General features: G+C 38.9%; 2 protein-coding genes across 2 annotated transcripts; one reads left to right on the plus strand and one right to left on the minus strand.

Annotated features, from left to right (window-relative positions):
- The first annotated feature begins 692 nt into the window (after nt 1–692).
- On the plus strand, nt 693–4,073 carry LOC143566543 (serine/threonine-protein kinase PBS1-like). Its single transcript, XM_077053219.1, has 5 exons — nt 693–957; nt 1,645–1,865; nt 1,952–2,141; nt 2,847–3,238; nt 3,456–4,073. The coding sequence occupies exons 1-5, from the start codon at nt 834–836 to the stop codon at nt 3,840–3,842; spliced, it is 1,314 nt and encodes a 437-aa protein (XP_076909334.1). The 5' UTR covers nt 693–833; the 3' UTR covers nt 3,843–4,073.
- A 1,019-nt stretch (nt 4,074–5,092) lies between these two features.
- Nucleotides 5,093–6,830, minus strand: LOC143566525 (bidirectional sugar transporter N3-like). The gene is made up of 5 exons (XM_077053203.1): nt 6,534–6,830; nt 6,239–6,452; nt 5,940–6,098; nt 5,718–5,837; nt 5,093–5,609 (listed from the first exon to the last, which is right to left on the minus strand). Exons 1-5 carry the CDS (start codon nt 6,620–6,622, stop codon nt 5,352–5,354), a joined length of 840 nt encoding a protein of 279 aa, XP_076909318.1. The 5' UTR covers nt 6,623–6,830; the 3' UTR covers nt 5,093–5,351.
- Between the last annotated feature and the right edge of the window lie 11,783 nt (nt 6,831–18,613).

The following is an 18,613-nucleotide window of genomic DNA, read 5'->3' on the forward strand; positions in this document are numbered from 1 at the left end:
TCATACCTTAAAAGAAAATATTGCCATCAGTCCCACCTTTCACCCTATTTTTTTTTCTCATTTGACCCCGTTAAAAAAGTTTAACTCCGTTAACTTTTTCTCAAACTTCAAACTGATATTTTAGGACTTTTGATCGTAAAGATGACACAAGTCTATTGATGAAAAATTTACATCGAAACTGTGCTCCAAACGACGAGACGATGTTTCAGTTAGGGCGTTTAAACTTCCTATTAACAAAATCGAACCGCTTGAAGCACCGTTTAGAGATAAATTTCACATCAATCGACTTGTATCCTCCTTTCGATCAAAAGTCTCAAAACATCATTTTGAAATTCAAAAATGTTTTTTTATTAGGGTCCCGTAAGAAAAAGTAGTGCGTAAAACGAAGAACAGATAGACAAAAATTTACAAAATGAAATTATTATCAGCCAACTATAAAAACTAACATTATTAACATTCAATTTCCCTATCATTCATGTTTTTTTTTAAATTATTTTTCAATATAATATTATTTTAAATTTTATAAAACAAAAGGAGTAAAAAAGTAGAAGAAAGACCAACAAAGCCGGCTTTCTTTGTAAGTTGTAAGTTGTAAACACACAAACACAAACACAAACACAAACACACGCTTTCTATCCATCAATCTATCTAATATCTATCTATCAATCAGTTAGTCCTAAACAAATCTTTTTACCTCTTGATTTGTCCCTACCTTAACCTTTGTACCCTCTTCTTCATCGAATCTATCATCAATTCCCTTTAACTTCTTATATTATTATTATTACCCCTTCATAATAATAATATTCTTATCCATATCCATCTTTGATCCATTCATGGGTTGTTTTCCTTGCTTTGATTCAAGAGAAGAAGACAAGTTTAATCATCAAAAAGTCTCTTCTGATCACCATGAGCTTCATCCTTCTGCTCCCAATTCCAATATCTCTAGATTATCTTCTGGTAATATTATTTTATTTGATCTGTTTATCTATATAGATTTGTATTTTGAATCTGGACCCATGATAAAGATTAACTTTATAATCTTATAACTGAATGATTGTGATGTCACTTTTGAAATTATTATTATTATTATTATTATTGGTTGTTAGTTGTTAAAGTGAGTTACTATAGGAAAAGTATTGAGATTCGGTTATGCGTAGTGGGATATCGGTAATTTTAATATCATGTAGTAAAACCCTGTAATCAATTTTGAGATATGTGTAGTGGAGGTGCTACAAAATGGGGCGATTTGCACCATGTGACGTCCAGTCAGCAAAGGGTAAGTTTTTGTTCTTGGGGTGTCGTCCCACAATGAGGCCGGGGGGGGGGGGGTGTTTGTGCCTCTATTTTCCGGATTTCGCCCCAATTAGTCGGCCATTACATATGGCCCTAAGGGAGATTGCAAATTGTAAAATTCGTGTATGTGTAGCAATTTAACACTAATAATTCAATATACTCGAGTTCCTACCATTAACAAATTAACCTTTTGCAACTTACAAAACACTAACAATCGTAGCATGCAGGAAATGATTAAGACTTAAAACACTGATGTCGGGAATATCAGTGATATATCGGTCAGATATTAGTAAACATCGCTGATATTATCGGTACCGATATTTGACACTGATATGTGATTTGTTATGGCAGGAGTTGATAGAATGAAAACTAGAAATAGTGCTAATGTTAGCTTAAGGAGGGAGTCATCCGGCCCGGGGTTGGGGCTCGGGCTGCCAGATGGTCAAATCGCGGCGCAAACGTTTACGTTTCGGGAACTTGCAGCTGCGACGAATAATTTCCGCCCTGATTGCTTCTTAGGGGAGGGTGGTTTCGGTTGTGTATATAGAGGGCGTCTTCAGAGTAGCGGTCAGGTAAGTTCATGTGTTTTTTATGTTTTCGATAGTCTTTTAAAGACTGTAAAGACTGTAAATTTTACATATCTTTAGCTAATGTATAGGTTGTAGCGGTTAAACAACTGGATAGAAACGGGCTTCAAGGTAACCGGGAATTTCTAGTCGAAGTTCTTATGCTCAGCCTTTTGCATCATCCGAACTTGGTGAATTTGATTGGTTATTGTGCGGATGGTGACCAAAGACTTCTTGTCTACGAGTTTATGGCCTTGGGTTCATTGGAAGATCACCTTCATGGTAACAAGTTTTGTGCTTTTTTTTTTCTGATTATATTAACCAACTTGAAATATGCTTAAAATAGAAACCAAGTTACACTTTATTATTACCGGTTTAACAACCAATTTATACTGATTGTAGAATCCCATTTGTCATTATAATGTATATGTATTAGCAATTATTCTTGACTAAAGGTTATACAAATAAAAAATATAATTTTTTTATCTTGTAAATAGTTTTATTATTATTAGTTCCACATGAGTACCTTTTTTTAGGGGTCTGCAAGAAACCGAAAAATATGGTTTTATGTTTTTGTAAAAACCGAATTTATGGTTCGGTTTGGTTTTGCATATAATAAAAACGAACCGAATTTCTAGATTTTTAATTTTTTAATTTTCTATGTTAAGTAATTTACAAGACTTTAATAATATGCAACTAAAATATTTTTTGCCAAATGTATAATAGTCACTTAGTTAAGAATCAACAAAAGTATTTATGGCTAAATTCATTATTTTTGCATTTTTTTTTTGGGCAAAAAATTTTCAAGCTCAAATGCCAAAAACCGAAAAAATCGAAACCAAAGTTTAAAGCTTTAGACAATTTAAAGATATGTAAATTTTGCATATCTTTAGAAAATTCATTATATTTTCTAAAAGATAAAGAAAGTGCAAATTTCATTGCGAGTTCATGCATTTTAAAGCTTGACACTTAATATACTGTTTGCAGATATTCCACCTGACAGAGAGCCGTTAGATTGGAACACGAGAATGAAGATAGCAGCCGGTGCAGCCAAAGGGTTAGAGTTTCTTCACGACAAAGCTAACCCGCCTGTCATTTACCGAGACTTCAAATCATCAAACATTTTACTAGATGAGGGGTTTCAACCAAAGTTGTCCGACTTCGGGCTCGCGAAACTGGGCCCCACTGGAGACAAATCACATGTCTCCACACGGGTCATGGGTACATACGGTTACTGTGCTCCTGAATATGCAATGACCGGTCAACTTACGGTCAAATCCGACGTCTATAGCTTTGGTGTCGTGTTTTTAGAGCTTATTACTGGTAGAAAAGCGATAGATAGCACTCAACCGCACGGACAACAGAATCTTGTGACATGGGTAGTTAAAAAATATGTTTTCTTTAAGACAATTACATTTTATTATTATTATTATTTTATTTTTTATTAAGACAATTACATTTTATTATTATTATATTTTTTATTTTTTATTAAGACAATTACATTTTATTATTATTATTATACTATTTTTTTTATTAAGACAATTACATTTTTTTTATTATTTTTTTATTTTTTGATGAATGTTTATGTGATTTCAGGCGCGCCCATTGTTTAACGACAGAAGGAAGTTTACATCATTGGTGGACCCGCGCTTAGAAGGCCGGTACCCGATGCGGGGTCTGTACCAGGCGCTCGCAGTGGCATCCATGTGCATTCAAGAGCAGGCTGCAGCGCGGCCTCTGATTGCTGACGTGGTGACTGCACTGTCGTATCTAGCAAACCAGGGGTATGACCCCACGACAGTGCCGGCTCATAATACGATGAGACCGAAAAACGGACGGGTTTCAAAGAACGATGAAGGGGGTTGCAGCAGATGGGATTTGGAAGGGTCGGATTCGCCTAAAGAGACGGTAAAGATGCTTGAAAGAGAGAGGGCTGTTGCGGAAGCGAAAATGTGGGTCGAAAAACGAAGACAGTCCGGGTAGTGTTGGAAAATTGAAGGCGTTTTTCGGGTGAGATGTGAAAGTTGAAAGCAACTTTTAAGCTGCAGTGGTATTTTGTATATTTTGATGACAGATTGAGAAGAGGGATGATTTTTATTATTTTTATTTTCCTTTTTCTTGTGCAACATATATATATATATTGATTGAATGGGGTTTTAGAATTATATATCATATATATTTGTAGAAATTGGAATTATGAGATTTGGTTGAATTCATTCCTAGGGATTTAAATGACTTCATTCTAATTTCCATCTTTTTTTTTGTGTGTAAATAGGTCTGTAAACGAACACGAACGAGGGTATGTTCGTGTTTGTTCATTTAACTTTAACTAACACACGGACATATAATCAAACTTTTCAGTTCGTGTTTGTTTGTTAAAAAAATTGGTATGTTCGCTTTCCTTTATGTTTGTTCGTTTAAAAGTTAAATGAACAGTACGGGAACATAAACAAATGTAATTCAACAAACATAATTCAATACTAATGATAAACTAATAAACTAAGCATATACATATAATGATATAATAATAAGCCTGTTTTATGTTTATATTTATATTAATATAACTACTTTAGTATTTGTAAAATTTGAATGAACAAACATGAACTAACATAAACGAACATAAATTGCATAAATCAACGAACATTATCAAATGTTCATGAACATAAAGAAAGAACAAAACATGTGTTCATGTCCGTTTGTTGGATTAAATGAACACAAATTTTTGTTCATATTCATTTGCTTATTAAATAAATGAACCTAAACGAAATTCCAACCGTCGGTTTACATGCCAACTGATTCTTACAGACCAAACACCAACCTAAGGAGGTGTTTGTTTATTAATATACGTTTATGTTATTTATTCGAAGTTCTGTTACATTCTCAATTAATACCCTTGCTGCAGCCAACCACAACATTCCAACTAACGTATTATTATTATTATTATTTGGATCATTAGGACATTTGTTGATCTTTCCATGATTATCTTGTAACTACTTAATATATTAAGGTGATTTTATTGATATATCATAAGAAAACCAAGAAATATTTCATTACCAAATCACATATTTGATAAAGTGTCATTTTAGTGAGGATGACAATTAACATATGTAACTATGTTACGACTAAAATAGCTCTAGGGTCTAGCTAGTTTGGTTAAATAGTATTGTCAGACGTCTAGTATTTAATAGTTAGTGATCATTGTTGTACTTAAACGGCGTAATGAATGAGAACATGTATCCGATTGATTTGAGTAAAACTTCCATCCTAACAAACTAATTACTAAAAACATATGTTTTTCTAAATCTTAAAGTATAAAAAAAATCTTCATTAAAGAATTAAAAGGTTGTTATTACAACTTACATTAGTTGAAAAGGCACTAACAAGCAAACAAAAATATGTTGGATTTTCCAATTTTCTTATTTTAGTTTTGGGGGTCTGGTTTCTAATGTTACACTACGTCAAAATCAACAACAAAACAAACAATCCTTAATCTTAATTCACATCACAACATGTTTTCTCTTCATCCACCACCGCCGCCGCAGCCACCTTTTCTCCTTCTCCACCACCACCACCACCATCGTCGTCGTTTTTTCGCCCTGAATCCACGGGGTGCACTTCTGAGTGTGACAACATATTTACGTTTATCATCACGTGCTCCTTGCAATTGGCTTGTTTTTTCTCCGGGTTTTTGTAATATGCATAGAGTCCCATTTGGAATATTCCTAACAAGAATCCTAGTACGTTTGGCACCTACAAACATTAATCCACCAAATTAGGTACAATATATATATTTAGTTAGAAGAAAGTTGTTGACACGTAAATAAAAGCTAGCAAGGGTATGTATAATGTATTCGTTACCGTAACGCATATATCTTTGAGGGACATCCCGTAAGCAAACCACATGGTCGCGCTTAGTGTAAGGAAACACGATAATGACAGTGGCATGAACTCGACACTTTTGGTTCTAACAACTTCGAACTGTATGTTAACAAATTTGTCACTAATAATATTCATAGACAAGGAATATTAACTTAATATTCATTTGAATTTAACTAATTTAACTATAGCTAGCTAGCTTACCACAATAGTAAGAGGCGCGGCAAACACACACACGGATATACCCACGCAAATCCACCCGACTACTAGCACCCGTGTTGGTCCTTGAAACGAGAAGAACGTCCCAAGCGAAATCGCAAGGCATAGGACCATCACACCGGTTAGACTCTTAATTGTTTGCTTCTACACACATAATAAATTAATTAGTCAAGTGGTCATCATGTACATATTTTTAAAAAATTAATATGCAAGTCTTAGGTCCTGAGTTCAAGTCCCAGGACGTAAAAGGAACTTGTTACAAGTTAACTAGTTATAAAACGTACCTTGGTGTCAGGTGTGGCGTAAATAAGAAAGATGGTGATGTAAATGGACTCAATAACGACGCCAAGGGTGTTAATGGAGATTAGGAGGAAGGTGTCGCCGCCTTTGATAAAGGCGTAGAACAACCAAAGCAACGCACTGAAGAGTGACACGACATATGGCAACGATTGGAACCCCATTGTCGATTTGCGCTTGCATATTTCAATAAATGTTGGCCTGAAATTCATAACATGATCATTAGCTTATATTAAAACACTTATATTGTTAATTAGGTAATACTTTGTGTTTATAACTTACAATGGAGCAAAGTATACCCCTGCGGATATAATGTTACCAAGAAGGCCGAAGACGAAAACGAGAGGGTGATGAACGTTAAAAAGTTCCATTTTTCGGGCTAACGATTCGAGTAGCTTGTGGAGTGATCTAAAAATGTTAAATTGTTGTGAAGTCTAAAGAGGATGAGGAGGGTGTATTTATATGTATATATATGTAGTGGATGGAGGTGTTATAAATAATCTAGTTGTTGTGGGACAAGTTACGGTAAAGAACGTGTCATAAATTAGTTCATTGGTAGCTTGTAATTACTGTTTTAACTTAACTAATTTGCGTCTTCATGTTACCTTCCAAAATAGTTACTAGACACCTCCCAACAACCTTGTCTACACATGTTTTCAAATTAACCTAGTTTCTGTTTCTATCTTATCAAATTTTATTTTTATTTTTACACTTCTTAAGTCGCTAAAGGTGATCAATTAACACGTAGAAAGTTATTAATAAAGGTTCATCAGGTAACCTCAAATAGTGAGACAAAAGGTACGATGAATGAACTATGATCTTTTGTAACGTGGGTTTTATGTTATTCAAAGGCGTATTGGTTTTTATTAATCTCAATTATCACCTGTTAGTCGTTGTCGGTCTTAACTAACGAATTTGCTAATAACGATCCCACATTGTAATTCACAACGGCCCACAACTAAAACAGCATTTTAATGTCGTTAGTTGCAGGTCTCCGGAAAATGTGTTTGGCCGGAAAACTCACATTTTGTCTGGAAATTAAGTTCAACATTTCCGTCTCAAACATCTTTGTAGTATTGTATAGGACCTTTAGGAACCTTTTTATAGTAGAGGCCCCAATTATTGAGGTTGTCAGAACCTTAGAACGATCGTCGGAATCGATTGGTTGGTAGTGAGTCAGTTGGTGTGGCGTTGTTCAGGTGATGTTCAGGTTGAGTTTTCGAGCAAAAAATGTGACTTTTCCAGCCAACACGTTTTCCGGCGATGTGACTTTTCCGGCCAAAACGTTTTTCCAGCGATTTGCAAGTAACGGCGTTAGGATTCGGTTAGTTGCGGCCTGTTGGAAACAAATACGTTAAAAGATGGGAACGTCAGCAACGAATTCGTTAATTGGGCACGACAATGACCAAAAAATGATATTCGGGATTAATAAAAACCAATATATCTTATTCGAAAGTACGAGTGAAAGAAATACAAAGTTGTTACTTCTTTTTAAACAAATGTCATTAAACCTCACATCGGCACGGTGCCTTCTATCTAGTATTCCTGCATAGATACATGTAGATGGTAAATGGTTGTGCATGATTAAGTTAGGTTCAATTCGGTTATTAGTCTAAGCTGAAACTAAAATCGAACTCATTTGTTAATCTATTTTATTAACTTATCAATTTTCAGTTATAGGTTCAGTTTATTCAGTTAATTTGTTAATCTATGCTAAGAGTTTTAAGCTATTTGTGTAAAACAATATCATTAAAATGCTAAGAATTATAAGTAATTTGTGCTTAACAATATCATTAAAATGCTATTATTTCAAGATATTACAAAAAGGTACACGCAAAGTACCATAAAGCCCAAGTTAAATATGTATATCTAGGATACATATATATCATCAAAAAGTAGTATTTTGTATATTAGAAAACATGATTTGGTGAAGAATAAATCAATTAAACGTGTTGTTATGTTGCATATATATTTGTTCACGTGACACTTGTCTCCTTTTATTCACAACACCTATGGCTTGCACTCATCTATGATCTATACTTTTTGTAGGTTTGGTTTTAAAAGATGAGTTTTGAACGTGTTTCATTGGCATCATGATCTACTAGTAACTTTTGCGGAAAATAACAACCGTGAAGATATGTCATGTAAAGTAAAAAGCCAACATTCTTTGTTCTCTTTGTGTGTTAACTTTTGCCTAAAATGCTTCCCTCATGATCATGTTCTAAAGTGGAGTGTAAGATATATGGGGAAGAAGTTAAGAACATGATTTGTGTTTTAACTTTTGTCTAAAATGCTTCGGGGGGAGCCCATATTTGTATTTCAGCTCGACCAGTGGCGAAACTTGGACAAAAACGATGTGAGACGGACTCACTACATATAAATCAGAAAGGAGGGGGGGGGGGGGGGGTTCTCTCTTATACAGCTTTACTTCACCCAAGCGCTCTACATCACCCTTTCTGTGTTTCCTCCATGTTTACCTAGACTAGTTGGTTTAAGTATAACTTAGCTAGCTCTTGGATCAACTCCATATCACTGGGTTTACAAGATCAAGCGTCACCTTACAGGATCAATTAATCGATATAAATCTTGACTTGTTGCCATGGGCTTTAACCAAACCGAGGGCGTTGATTATACAAAAACATTTAGTCTAAATATTAAACCAAAACATCGTCTTTGTCTTCTCTTCTTTTAATTTTTTTTACATCTACTGGTAAGTTACAGTTCCTAAGAGACATGCGCAAATAATCACGAAATTTGTTTGAAAGAAAACATTATGTTATTTTATATAATGTATACAGAAAACATACACACTTTTTAAAGAAAAAAAAGTTATTAAGTGTTAAGTTTGCAATCTTAGATATACTTAACTAATAGTTTGCAAAATTCCAAAATTTGATACAACAAATATATAAATGGATAGATTAATGTTAGGAACAAGTTGTCATATACCCTGTAAGAAGGGGTAAGGGGAAAGTTTCTCATCCTCTAGCAGGTAATGAAATGAATGGAGCCAAGTATTACGTGGTCTTCCATTGCTCATACAAATCACAAAATTTGGTACATTTATTATCAGCATTAACTGCTTATCTGTTTCATAAAGTTTGGATCGCACAAATGTTGTTGTAATGTTTATTTAATTTTTTTAGGTATATGAGTTGAGTTTTTGAGCCGGAGTCTCTCTGGAAGCAGTCTCTCTATTCTCTCGGATAGAGGAAAGACTTGCCTACATCCCACCCTCCCCTGACCCTACCGATAGCGTGCTATGCGGTGGGATATACATGGCTTGATTGATTGATTGATTGAGTTGAGTTTTTATACACTAGTATGCGATGGTGCATTCATTTTATTATCATGGTGTGTCTAACTTTTGAGGTTTATTTCAACGTCGTGACTAGTATTTAAAAAGATGTTTGTAAGGACGAGTCTAACTTCGTATGCTTGATTTAGTGTTCAAGTTAGCTTTGATATATTTTTAAATAGCTTTTATCGGGATTAACATTTAGATTTTATACTTGGTAATAAGGTTTGGTTATTAAAAATAATATGAGTGTTCGGGGTTTCTAGTACATCTTCTACTCATACTGAATCCTTATCTGATAAATAAAATAAGTGATAACATTAAATAACATGAATTATGTGATAGTTAGTATTCGAAGATTCTAGTATAATACTTAATTTTATACTTAGCTAATAAGTTTGATTATTAAGAATAAGAAAAGTATTCGATGTTTCTAGTAGATCTCGTGCTGATATTGAGTTCTTATCTGATAAATAAAATAACGATAACATTAAGTAGCATGAATTATGTGATAGTTACAACTTACGATGATCAAGTGTTCAAGTTCAAATGTTTTAACTTTATTTGAAAGGTTCACATTCAACAAGTAACTAATTTAATTCTAAGTTGATGTGCTAACCCAAATTGACCCCTTTGGAACAAAACACGTATATTTTTTTTAACGGTACCAACTTGATGACAACGATTTTCGAATCATTCTTAGTGGTTCTCACCTGTATTTGGATTGAACCAGGGACCTCGTACGTACATACATACATACATACATACATGTTATCATAGAAACAAATTATTAAGTGACAAGTGGTACTCGTTTACTTTTATAAGCATCAACAGTGTTGTGTGTCAAACAGTAAAACTGTATAGACAAAATAAAAATAAAAGAAAAAATCACGGTTTTGTTTTTAAGTTACATCGTATTGTATATAAGTGCCTAATGCAAATATTAGGAATCCAGATTCACCATAAACTTCTTAAAGGCCTACATTGTAATACAACTTTCATATATATGGATACACGGTTTTCTAACTGTCATCTCCAACAGCTAATCGTGCTCAGGTACTACAACCCGATTTTCGGTACCCTAATTAAGACAAACTTCAACAGCGGCAATGTACCCTAATTCGGGTACCCTATCCTATGGTGGTACCTGATGACGCCCCTATCCCTCTAAACTTAACTTTTGATGTGTTATTCGACTACATTCAATCATATCACTAGCAACCAAGATATAAACAAACAAGAGTGAAGAGGTATGTACCCGCCTCAACACCGAGCGAGGCGGGTCAACCCACAAGATATGGACAAGAGGCTTGAAATCAAGACATTATGAAGGCACAAAGCCAAAACCTACGCGCATGGCGCATATCACATATGCTCACGCATATCACATATGCTCATGCATCACATGCTCAGGCATCATATGCTCAGGCACCACAGATGCTCAGGCATCACATATGCTCAGGCATCACATATGCTCACGCATATCACATATGCGCGTGGCGCATCCGCGCGTGCATATCACATCTGCGCATGAAACATCTGCGCGTGAGAATAAAGAGAAGACCTCGCGCATCCTCAGGATAGGCGCGTATCACACATGCACATAATCAACCTCATCCTTATCCAAATCAGGATTAGGGCAACCTTGATTGTGCACGTCAGACAACCTTCCAGAAGGTATCTTTTTAAGGAATAAGAATATGCTGATGTTGACAGCTGCCAATGAAAGGTGGACAACTCAGCAAAACCTATGTGCTACCACGTGGTTATAACCAATGAAAAAGCACCAGGTGTCCCAAAGGACACGTGGCGCAAAGCAACTGGAAGAGGCCAACAAAGCCCTAATTGGGTCTGAGCCCAATCATTGGAAACCCTAGCACTATAAATACAGCATCAACTCCACAAGGAGAGGCATCATATCATAAAACAGAGTCACATCCAATTACAGGCAATTACACAGTATTCAGCTATTAAGCAATACATTCCAAATTCCTTACTCTCATATTATTATCTTCTCCTACAAACACTTATTCTCACACCGGAGGGTTACCCCAAAGAGGACCCCTCTGTCCCTTTCTGAGGGGTAAGTTTACGGTGCTGTTCATTTTGTAGGTGGAAGAATCCAGATCCAAGAGAAACCATCGGTGAAATAGCATAATCACACCCGAGGAAAGTAGATCGTCTACCAGTGAGTCGATCCACGTTTCTTCATTGGCGCCATCCACTATTACAACGGCAACAAGATCTCATCAGATCTCTAAACAAAAAACAAAATTTTCACCATGGTTTCTGGCGTTCGTAACGTTGATCAAGTTCTGGAGGATATTGAACGTGAGGATGTTAATGAGGGACAACAGTTTCTGAGGGTGCCGCGTGATTCTACGCGCGCCACCAGTAACCGTCCCTTCATCACAACTCCTCATGGCCAGACTGAAACTCCTCCAGACGATCTCACGTTACAAAATCTTGCTCAAAATCTTGCGCAAAACAAAAAGGACCAAAGGGTCCAGAAGATGAAACCAGTGACCCCAAAGAATGGCTCATAAACGAGCAACGACGTCTAATGGACAAGTACAATGAGATGGTCAAACACAAAAAGACAGCCGACTTAACGCAACGGCTAGCGTTTGACAAGCAAAACGTTCATGGAACAAAAAGGGCGCGCGCGCCGGAAGATGGTCATTCCGTTCACACGGCACACACTGAGTTTAGTGATGAAGAAGTGCACAGCATGAGGAAGACGCGAGATACTCATGCAGGAGGCTCACAGCTCCGCGCGCATGTGAACATGGCGCCTGGAGCCAGAGCCGATCTGGATCTGCACGCGCCATACAGCCCACCAGTAAGAGGGCAAGTGGACGTAACCACACCATACAGGCCAGCCATCTTGGTGAAACATTCAAAGTTCACTGAGCGCATCGCGAAGGCCCCCATTCAGCACAAAACCAAGATGCCAAGTGGTTTGGGCAAATATGACGGCACAACAGATCCAGACGATTTCTTACAAGGGTTTTACAACACAGGAAACCTAGAAAGCTGGACGATGCCAACATGGTGTCACATGTTTGCTCGCTGCCTCACGGGCGCGGCGCGTGTCTGGTTCGAGAGCTTGCCGACTGGGCAAATCGATGGGTTCGAGGAGCTATTGGAAAAGTTCCAAGCCCACTTCGTACAGCAGCGCAGACACACGCGCGACCCTGATGACATCATGCACTGCGTGCGCAAGAATGATGAAACGATTGAAGACTACATAACTCGTTTCAATCAGGAGTCTCTGGCAATCGGAGGTATCACTGAGCAACTCTTGCGCGTGGCCTTTATTCAAGGCGCGCGCAGTGATCAACTCCGCCGAGCTCTCGTAAGCAGAGATGGCATGCCAACCACTTGGGCCAAACTAATGGAAGCATCGCGAGTCTTCGCGAGAAATGAAAAACAAATTGCCCAAGATAGGGCAAGAGAACGAGCGCATCAAGCTGAGTCACCGCGCAGCAACGAAAGAAGGGGCAAACAGAACTCTGTATGGTCCAGGTTGCAACCAACCAGTTTTTCTTCCGCAGAAAAGCAGGCGCCACCAAGCTCACCCCAGCCCCAAAAAGACGTTCGTAATCGCGGGGAGGGTGACAAGAGGGAAGGCGGCAGAGATCCTAACAGACCTCTGCCAAGAATATGGACTCCCCTCACTAAAACGCCTTCACAGGTGTTAAGCACTGAGAATGTCCAATTCAAAAGCCCCAAGCCACTACACTACAAGGGACCATCAGACAGTGGCAAGTACTGTGAGTTTCACAAGTCCACAGGACACAACACTGATGCATGCCACCACTTGAAGGATGCAATTGAAAAAGATGTGAAATCAGGCAAGCTGGCTCACCTGGTAAAAAACTCAAGACCAGAAAATGAACAATCAGGAGCCTCAGCCAGCAAAAAGTACAAAAGAATCTGTGTAGCCGAGGGAGGAAGGCAAGGGCAAATATCAAGAAAGAGAAGAGCGCAAATCCAAGGAGATTGGCGCGAGCAACAAGTCATCTTCCCAAGAATCAGGGGAGGCCCTTCCATCAGCAGTCCTCTTGTCATCACTACACACATTGCTCATTATGAAGTATCAAAAGTCCTGGTGGACACTGGCAGCGAATCAGACATCATGTATGAGCAATGTTTCAGGAAACTGGATCCGGCAGACCAAGCAAGGCTTGAGATTGTGAATGCACCGATCTCTGGTGTCTCGAATGAAATCATTCATCCCCTAGGTCAAATACAATTTGAACTAACCATGGGGGATGAAAAACACAAGCGAGCCGAAGTTGTCAACTTCTTGGTCTTGCCCACCACTTCATGCCACAATATGATCCTGGGTAGGGAAACGATTGCCCAATTCAACGCCATACCTGTGACATCTGCCCTGATCCGACCCGACCCAGGTACCCGTTTCCCTTATCCGATCTCTTTCTTTTATGATTTAATATTTATTTATACTTATATTTTACTTTTAATAATAATATATATTTTCCTTCCCGCCTTTTTCTCTCTCTTTCTTTCCGCCGTCCCCTCCCTCTTCCTTCTCTCATTCCGCCTTCTTTTCCCTCTTGTCGCCGTCCCGCCCTTAAGCCTTGTTTCCCTCAAACTCTCTGCTTGTCCTTTGGTTCTTCCCGCCTAAGGATGTCTGCAGCTCCACGCGCCAGACTCCTTACATGGAAGCCTGCGTGAAGACATCTTGTTCCTGCGATGCGTGAAGAGAACTCTTCTCGCAGCGCGCTAAGAATGCATGTTCTTCCCGCAATGCGCTAAGAATGTATGTTCTTCCCGCGATGCGCTTAGAATTCTAGTTCACGCAGCACGCTAAGGATGCGATTCTTCCCGCAGTGCGCTAAGGGTTGTTGTGCCAGCCTTCGCGCTCGCGCACTCAGCCTTCCCGCGCTTAACCCTTGTATCTTCTGTTTAAATCTAGCCGTTTGCTTTTGTGTTGTCTTATCTTTTGAGCCGTTGACCTAACCCATCTAATGTCTGAATAGTTACTTTCGGCGCAGCATGCGCACCAACCCCATTGGTTGACAGATAAAGTGACTGACATAATCTTTTGAGATCTGCTTTTGCCATGCTTGACCAGTACCTTTATCTGATCCGCCCATGCTTTTTACTGTTCCCTGTCAGCTTTATCTTGCCCCCTGCAGCTGCCATATCTTTTGATATCTTTACTTTTCAGAACTTTTTACCGTTGATATCTTTTCTTTTACTTTTTGAGATCTTTTCCCCTTTTTCTAGGGTTTGTGTCTCCTAGGGTTTTCCTATAAATAATAATAATATTTTCATAACACATCACACACAAACACTTAATCTCTCCTGTTCTCTTGCTCCTTGCTCTCTCTGCCGTCTTCCTCTCCTGCCTCCGTCTTCCTCCCTGTTCTTCCCTGCTTTTCCGGTAATATATATATATTATATATAATAATTTACTTATTAATTATGCTAACTTATAATCAAGACTTAAAACAGATCATTAAAACAATAATCTTATTTATAGGTTAACTTGTGCTTGTTTAAAGTTGGTTCTTGCTTTATCTTACACCGCATCGTTTATCAAGTGAGTTATCTCGTATCTAATCCCTTTTTATTTTAAATGCTTTGGGATGTTCATGTGTTCATACAAAACTTGAGTCTTAAACTGTTTATGAACTTTAGTCGCGCAGTATCCCATGTGTTGAGGACGTAGACTTGGCTGTTTATTTGTATGTGTGGATCATTAACCGTATGGACGGTCTATTCCGCAGTTTTCATGGTACCATTAGATGAACACGGGAGAACATTCGTTTATGATTTTCTCTTTTGTTTACACATGCACAGTTAGTCTTGTTTGTGAGCTCAATTGTGAGCACTGGCAGTCTTGTCTCTTAGAGTTGGTCCCGATCAGATTACACCCTTGTTGAAAACCAGACATACACATGTTGCGCGCAGATTTATTGTTATCTATGTATTGTATTAAACTTGATTTCTCACCAACACGCAAGTGTTTGACGTTTATTTTAACACATGTTCAGGTTTGCAGTAGCTGTTTTGGAGCTTGTGGACACATAGGACGTTTTTACTTTTGGACCTAGATTAAAATGTATCAAGACAAGTTAATGTTGTTTGAATGTTATAATTTAAAATATATTGATTTATGTTTGATTTATGTTCTATATTTTCCCCGCTGCGCTGTGCGCGATAAAATGTGTATTAATAAATATTGACACCAATAGTGTCGCGAGTAATGAAGCAATATGTGGCGCCCCGATGTATAATCCGCCTTTGGTCGGGGTGTTACAGATTGGTATCAGAGCTCGTTGACTTTAGGATAGGTGGTTAGACGTAACGGCCTAGAATACCTAAGAGTCCCTTCTCGCGCATGAGAGAAATCTCGTGTTTGCGCGCTTATTGTTAATTACTCGTTATTTATGAATATGCTCGCACTTGCGCAGTATATGATTTTATGTTCTATTTCGCGATATTTCGATTTTGGTTGAATTTCGATTTTTATTGATTTTACTTACATATTCGTTTGTGGGATTTGAAAATCCGAAAAGTCATGGTGATACATGAATAGTTGATTTTCAATTTCCATTTACGATTATGTTCTGAGGTTGGAGACTTGAAAAGTCATGGTGATACATGAATTGTCAACCTCCAATACTCATTTTCTTGTATATTTTATATTGAAGATTGGAAAGTCATGGTGATACATGAATCGTCAATCTCCAATACTCGTTTACTCGTATATTTTAAATTGGGAATTCGGAAAGTCATGGTGATGCATGAATTGTCGATTTCTGATTCGAATTTGTTACCTTTATTAAGTCTGCATATTGGGTCATTTATTTTACTTTAACTTTTGATAGCATCTAACTCCGTGAAACCAAGCTTTATAAAGTTATACTTTGCGATAAAACCAAGATATTAACTAAAATTAAAACTTTTATAGAATGCCTCCGCTATCTCGCCGATTTCAGAGGAGAGAAGCCTCGCGCATGCGTAGACAGCAACGTTCCCAGGAAATGGCCGCCGCAATAGCCCAAGCTTTGAGCCAAAACAATACCAACACCTCGAGTTATAACATTAAGACATTTAATGCGGGTAACCCTCCAAAGTTCACAGGTCTCGAAGGAGCCACCGTGATGCTCCAGTGGCTCGAGAAGATAGAAAACACTTTCCTTCACACCCAATGCCCCTCAGACAGACGAACCCTATATGCTTCCAGTGTCCTGGAATCCAGAGCGCTTACATGGTGGAATGGAGTAGCCCATGCGCGTGGCGCAGAGGCTGCTTCTAGCATGACATGGGAGGAATTCAAGGAAATTCTTACGCGAGAATTCTGCCCTCCCAACGAAGTTAAGCGCCTGGAGGAAGAATTTTGGAACTTGAAGCAGTACAGCGGTGAAGCGCGCGAGTACGCGACGCGCTTCCACGAGCTAAGCTTACTAGTCCCTCACCTTGTTACCCCTTCACGCCGAGCAATCGAGAAATTCCTTGGGGGTCTCCCCATGGAAATTCAAGATTCTGTATGGGCCAGAAACCCAGTTACCCTCTCTGACGCCATCGAGTTGGCCGCTGTGCTTAGCGACAACCATGTCAGAGCAGGAACCCTGTTCCTGCGGGGAACTGAGAAGACCAAAACCACCAAAACTGTCCCTGAACCCGCAGAAACCAAACCAGAACCCTCAAACCGTAACAACCTCAAGCGCAGGCGCAAGGCCTATGCGCTTACCAACCCGCCCATTGTCCAGCAACCCGTTTACCAACCCCCAGTTTACGCGCCTAACCCACTGTCAACCTACCCAGCACCTCCTGTAGTCCATAACTATGCCTTAACCAATCCAGCACTCCCTGCCCCGCCAACTAAGAAACCTTACACAGGAAACCATCCCTTTTGCCCAACCTGTAGATTTCACCACCCAACCCAAACCCCGTGTCGACTTTGTAACCGATGTGGCCGTACTGGTCACACTGCTGAAAACTGTAGAGTCCTTCCCGCCAATCCAATTGCGCCAACACAACCAGTCTACCCGCAGAACCCACAATCAATCTACCAAAACCCACGACCCAGATCGTGCTTTAACTGCGGTGATCCCAGTCATTTCCGGAACGCGTGCCCAAGACTACAAGTTCAGATTACGCAAGCGAATCCGGTGAACCAGATTTCGAACCAAGTAACGCGTGGACGAGCTTTTAACATAACCGCGCACCAAGCGCAAGCGAATAATGACGTAGTTAATGGTACATTTTTACTTAACGGATTTTATGCTTCTGTACTTTTTGATACTGGCGCCGATCGAAGCTTTATCTCTCGCGCCTTCGAGCAGAAGCTTGCGCGACCGCGCAGCGATTTAAAAGAAGATTTTTCAGTTGAATTGGCTAATGGTGAAATTATTCTAATTAACTCAGTGATTAAAGATTGTACGCTTAATCTTAACGAAAACGATTTTCTGATCGACCTCATCCCTATGCCTCTTGGAAGCTTTGATGTTATTATTGGTATGGACTGGCTCTCGCATAATCGCGCCGAAGTTATTTGCGCCAAGAAATTGATTCGCCTACCTCGAGAAAATGGTGATCTTTACATTTACGGCGAAAAACCCTCCAGTGGTCTTAAACTTATGTCTTGCGCCGAAGCCCAAAGACTCATGCGGAAGAAGTGTATTGCATTTCTAGCCCATGTGGTTAAACCTGTTGAAGAGAAGAAGCTTCGCGATATCCCTGTTGTGCGTGATTTCCCTGAAGTTTTTCCTGATGATCTTCCTGGTATCCCTCCCGCTCGTGAAGTCGAGTTCCGTATTGATCTTGTCCCTGGTGCTTCCCCCGTAGCTAAATCTCCTTACCGTCTTGCACCCGCTGAGATGCAAGAATTGGCCAGCCAACTTCAAGAGTTGACTGCTAAAGGATTCATTCGCCCTAGCTCTTCGCCCTGGGGTGCTCCGGTGTTGTTCGTTAAAAAGAAAGATGGATCGTTTCGCATGTGTATTGATTACCGCGAGTTGAACAAACTCACCATTAAAAACCGGTATCCCTTACCGCGTATTGACGACCTCTTTGATCAACT

Source organism: Bidens hawaiensis, unplaced genomic scaffold (genome assembly GCF_021521415.1).
Source record: "Bidens hawaiensis isolate Kalapana, Puna unplaced genomic scaffold, B.hawaiensis_p1.1 tig00022900_1, whole genome shotgun sequence".
Lineage (NCBI taxonomy): Eukaryota > Viridiplantae > Streptophyta > Magnoliopsida > Asterales > Asteraceae > Bidens > Bidens hawaiensis.

Bases quoted from the DNA above. Each gene is read 5' to 3' on its own strand.
- LOC143566543 (XM_077053219.1), top strand. From the start codon at position 834: ATGGGTTGTTTTCCTTGCTTTGATTCAAGAGAAGAAGACAAGTTTAAT. The intron at 2,142-2,846 runs GTAACAAGTTTT...TACTGTTTGCAG, and splicing joins ATTGGAAGATCACCTTCATG to ATATTCCACCTGACAGAGAG. The intron at 3,239-3,455 runs GTAGTTAAAAAA...ATGTGATTTCAG, and splicing joins AACAGAATCTTGTGACATGG to GCGCGCCCATTGTTTAACGA.
- LOC143566525 (XM_077053203.1), bottom strand. From the start codon at position 6,622: ATGGAACTTTTTAACGTTCATCACCCTCTCGTTTTCGTCTTCGGCCTT. The intron at 6,099-6,238 runs GTACGTTTTATA...TTATGTGTGTAG, and splicing joins ACGCCACACCTGACACCAAG to AAGCAAACAATTAAGAGTCT. The intron at 5,838-5,939 runs GTAAGCTAGCTA...GTTAACATACAG, and splicing joins CCGCGCCTCTTACTATTGTG to TTCGAAGTTGTTAGAACCAA.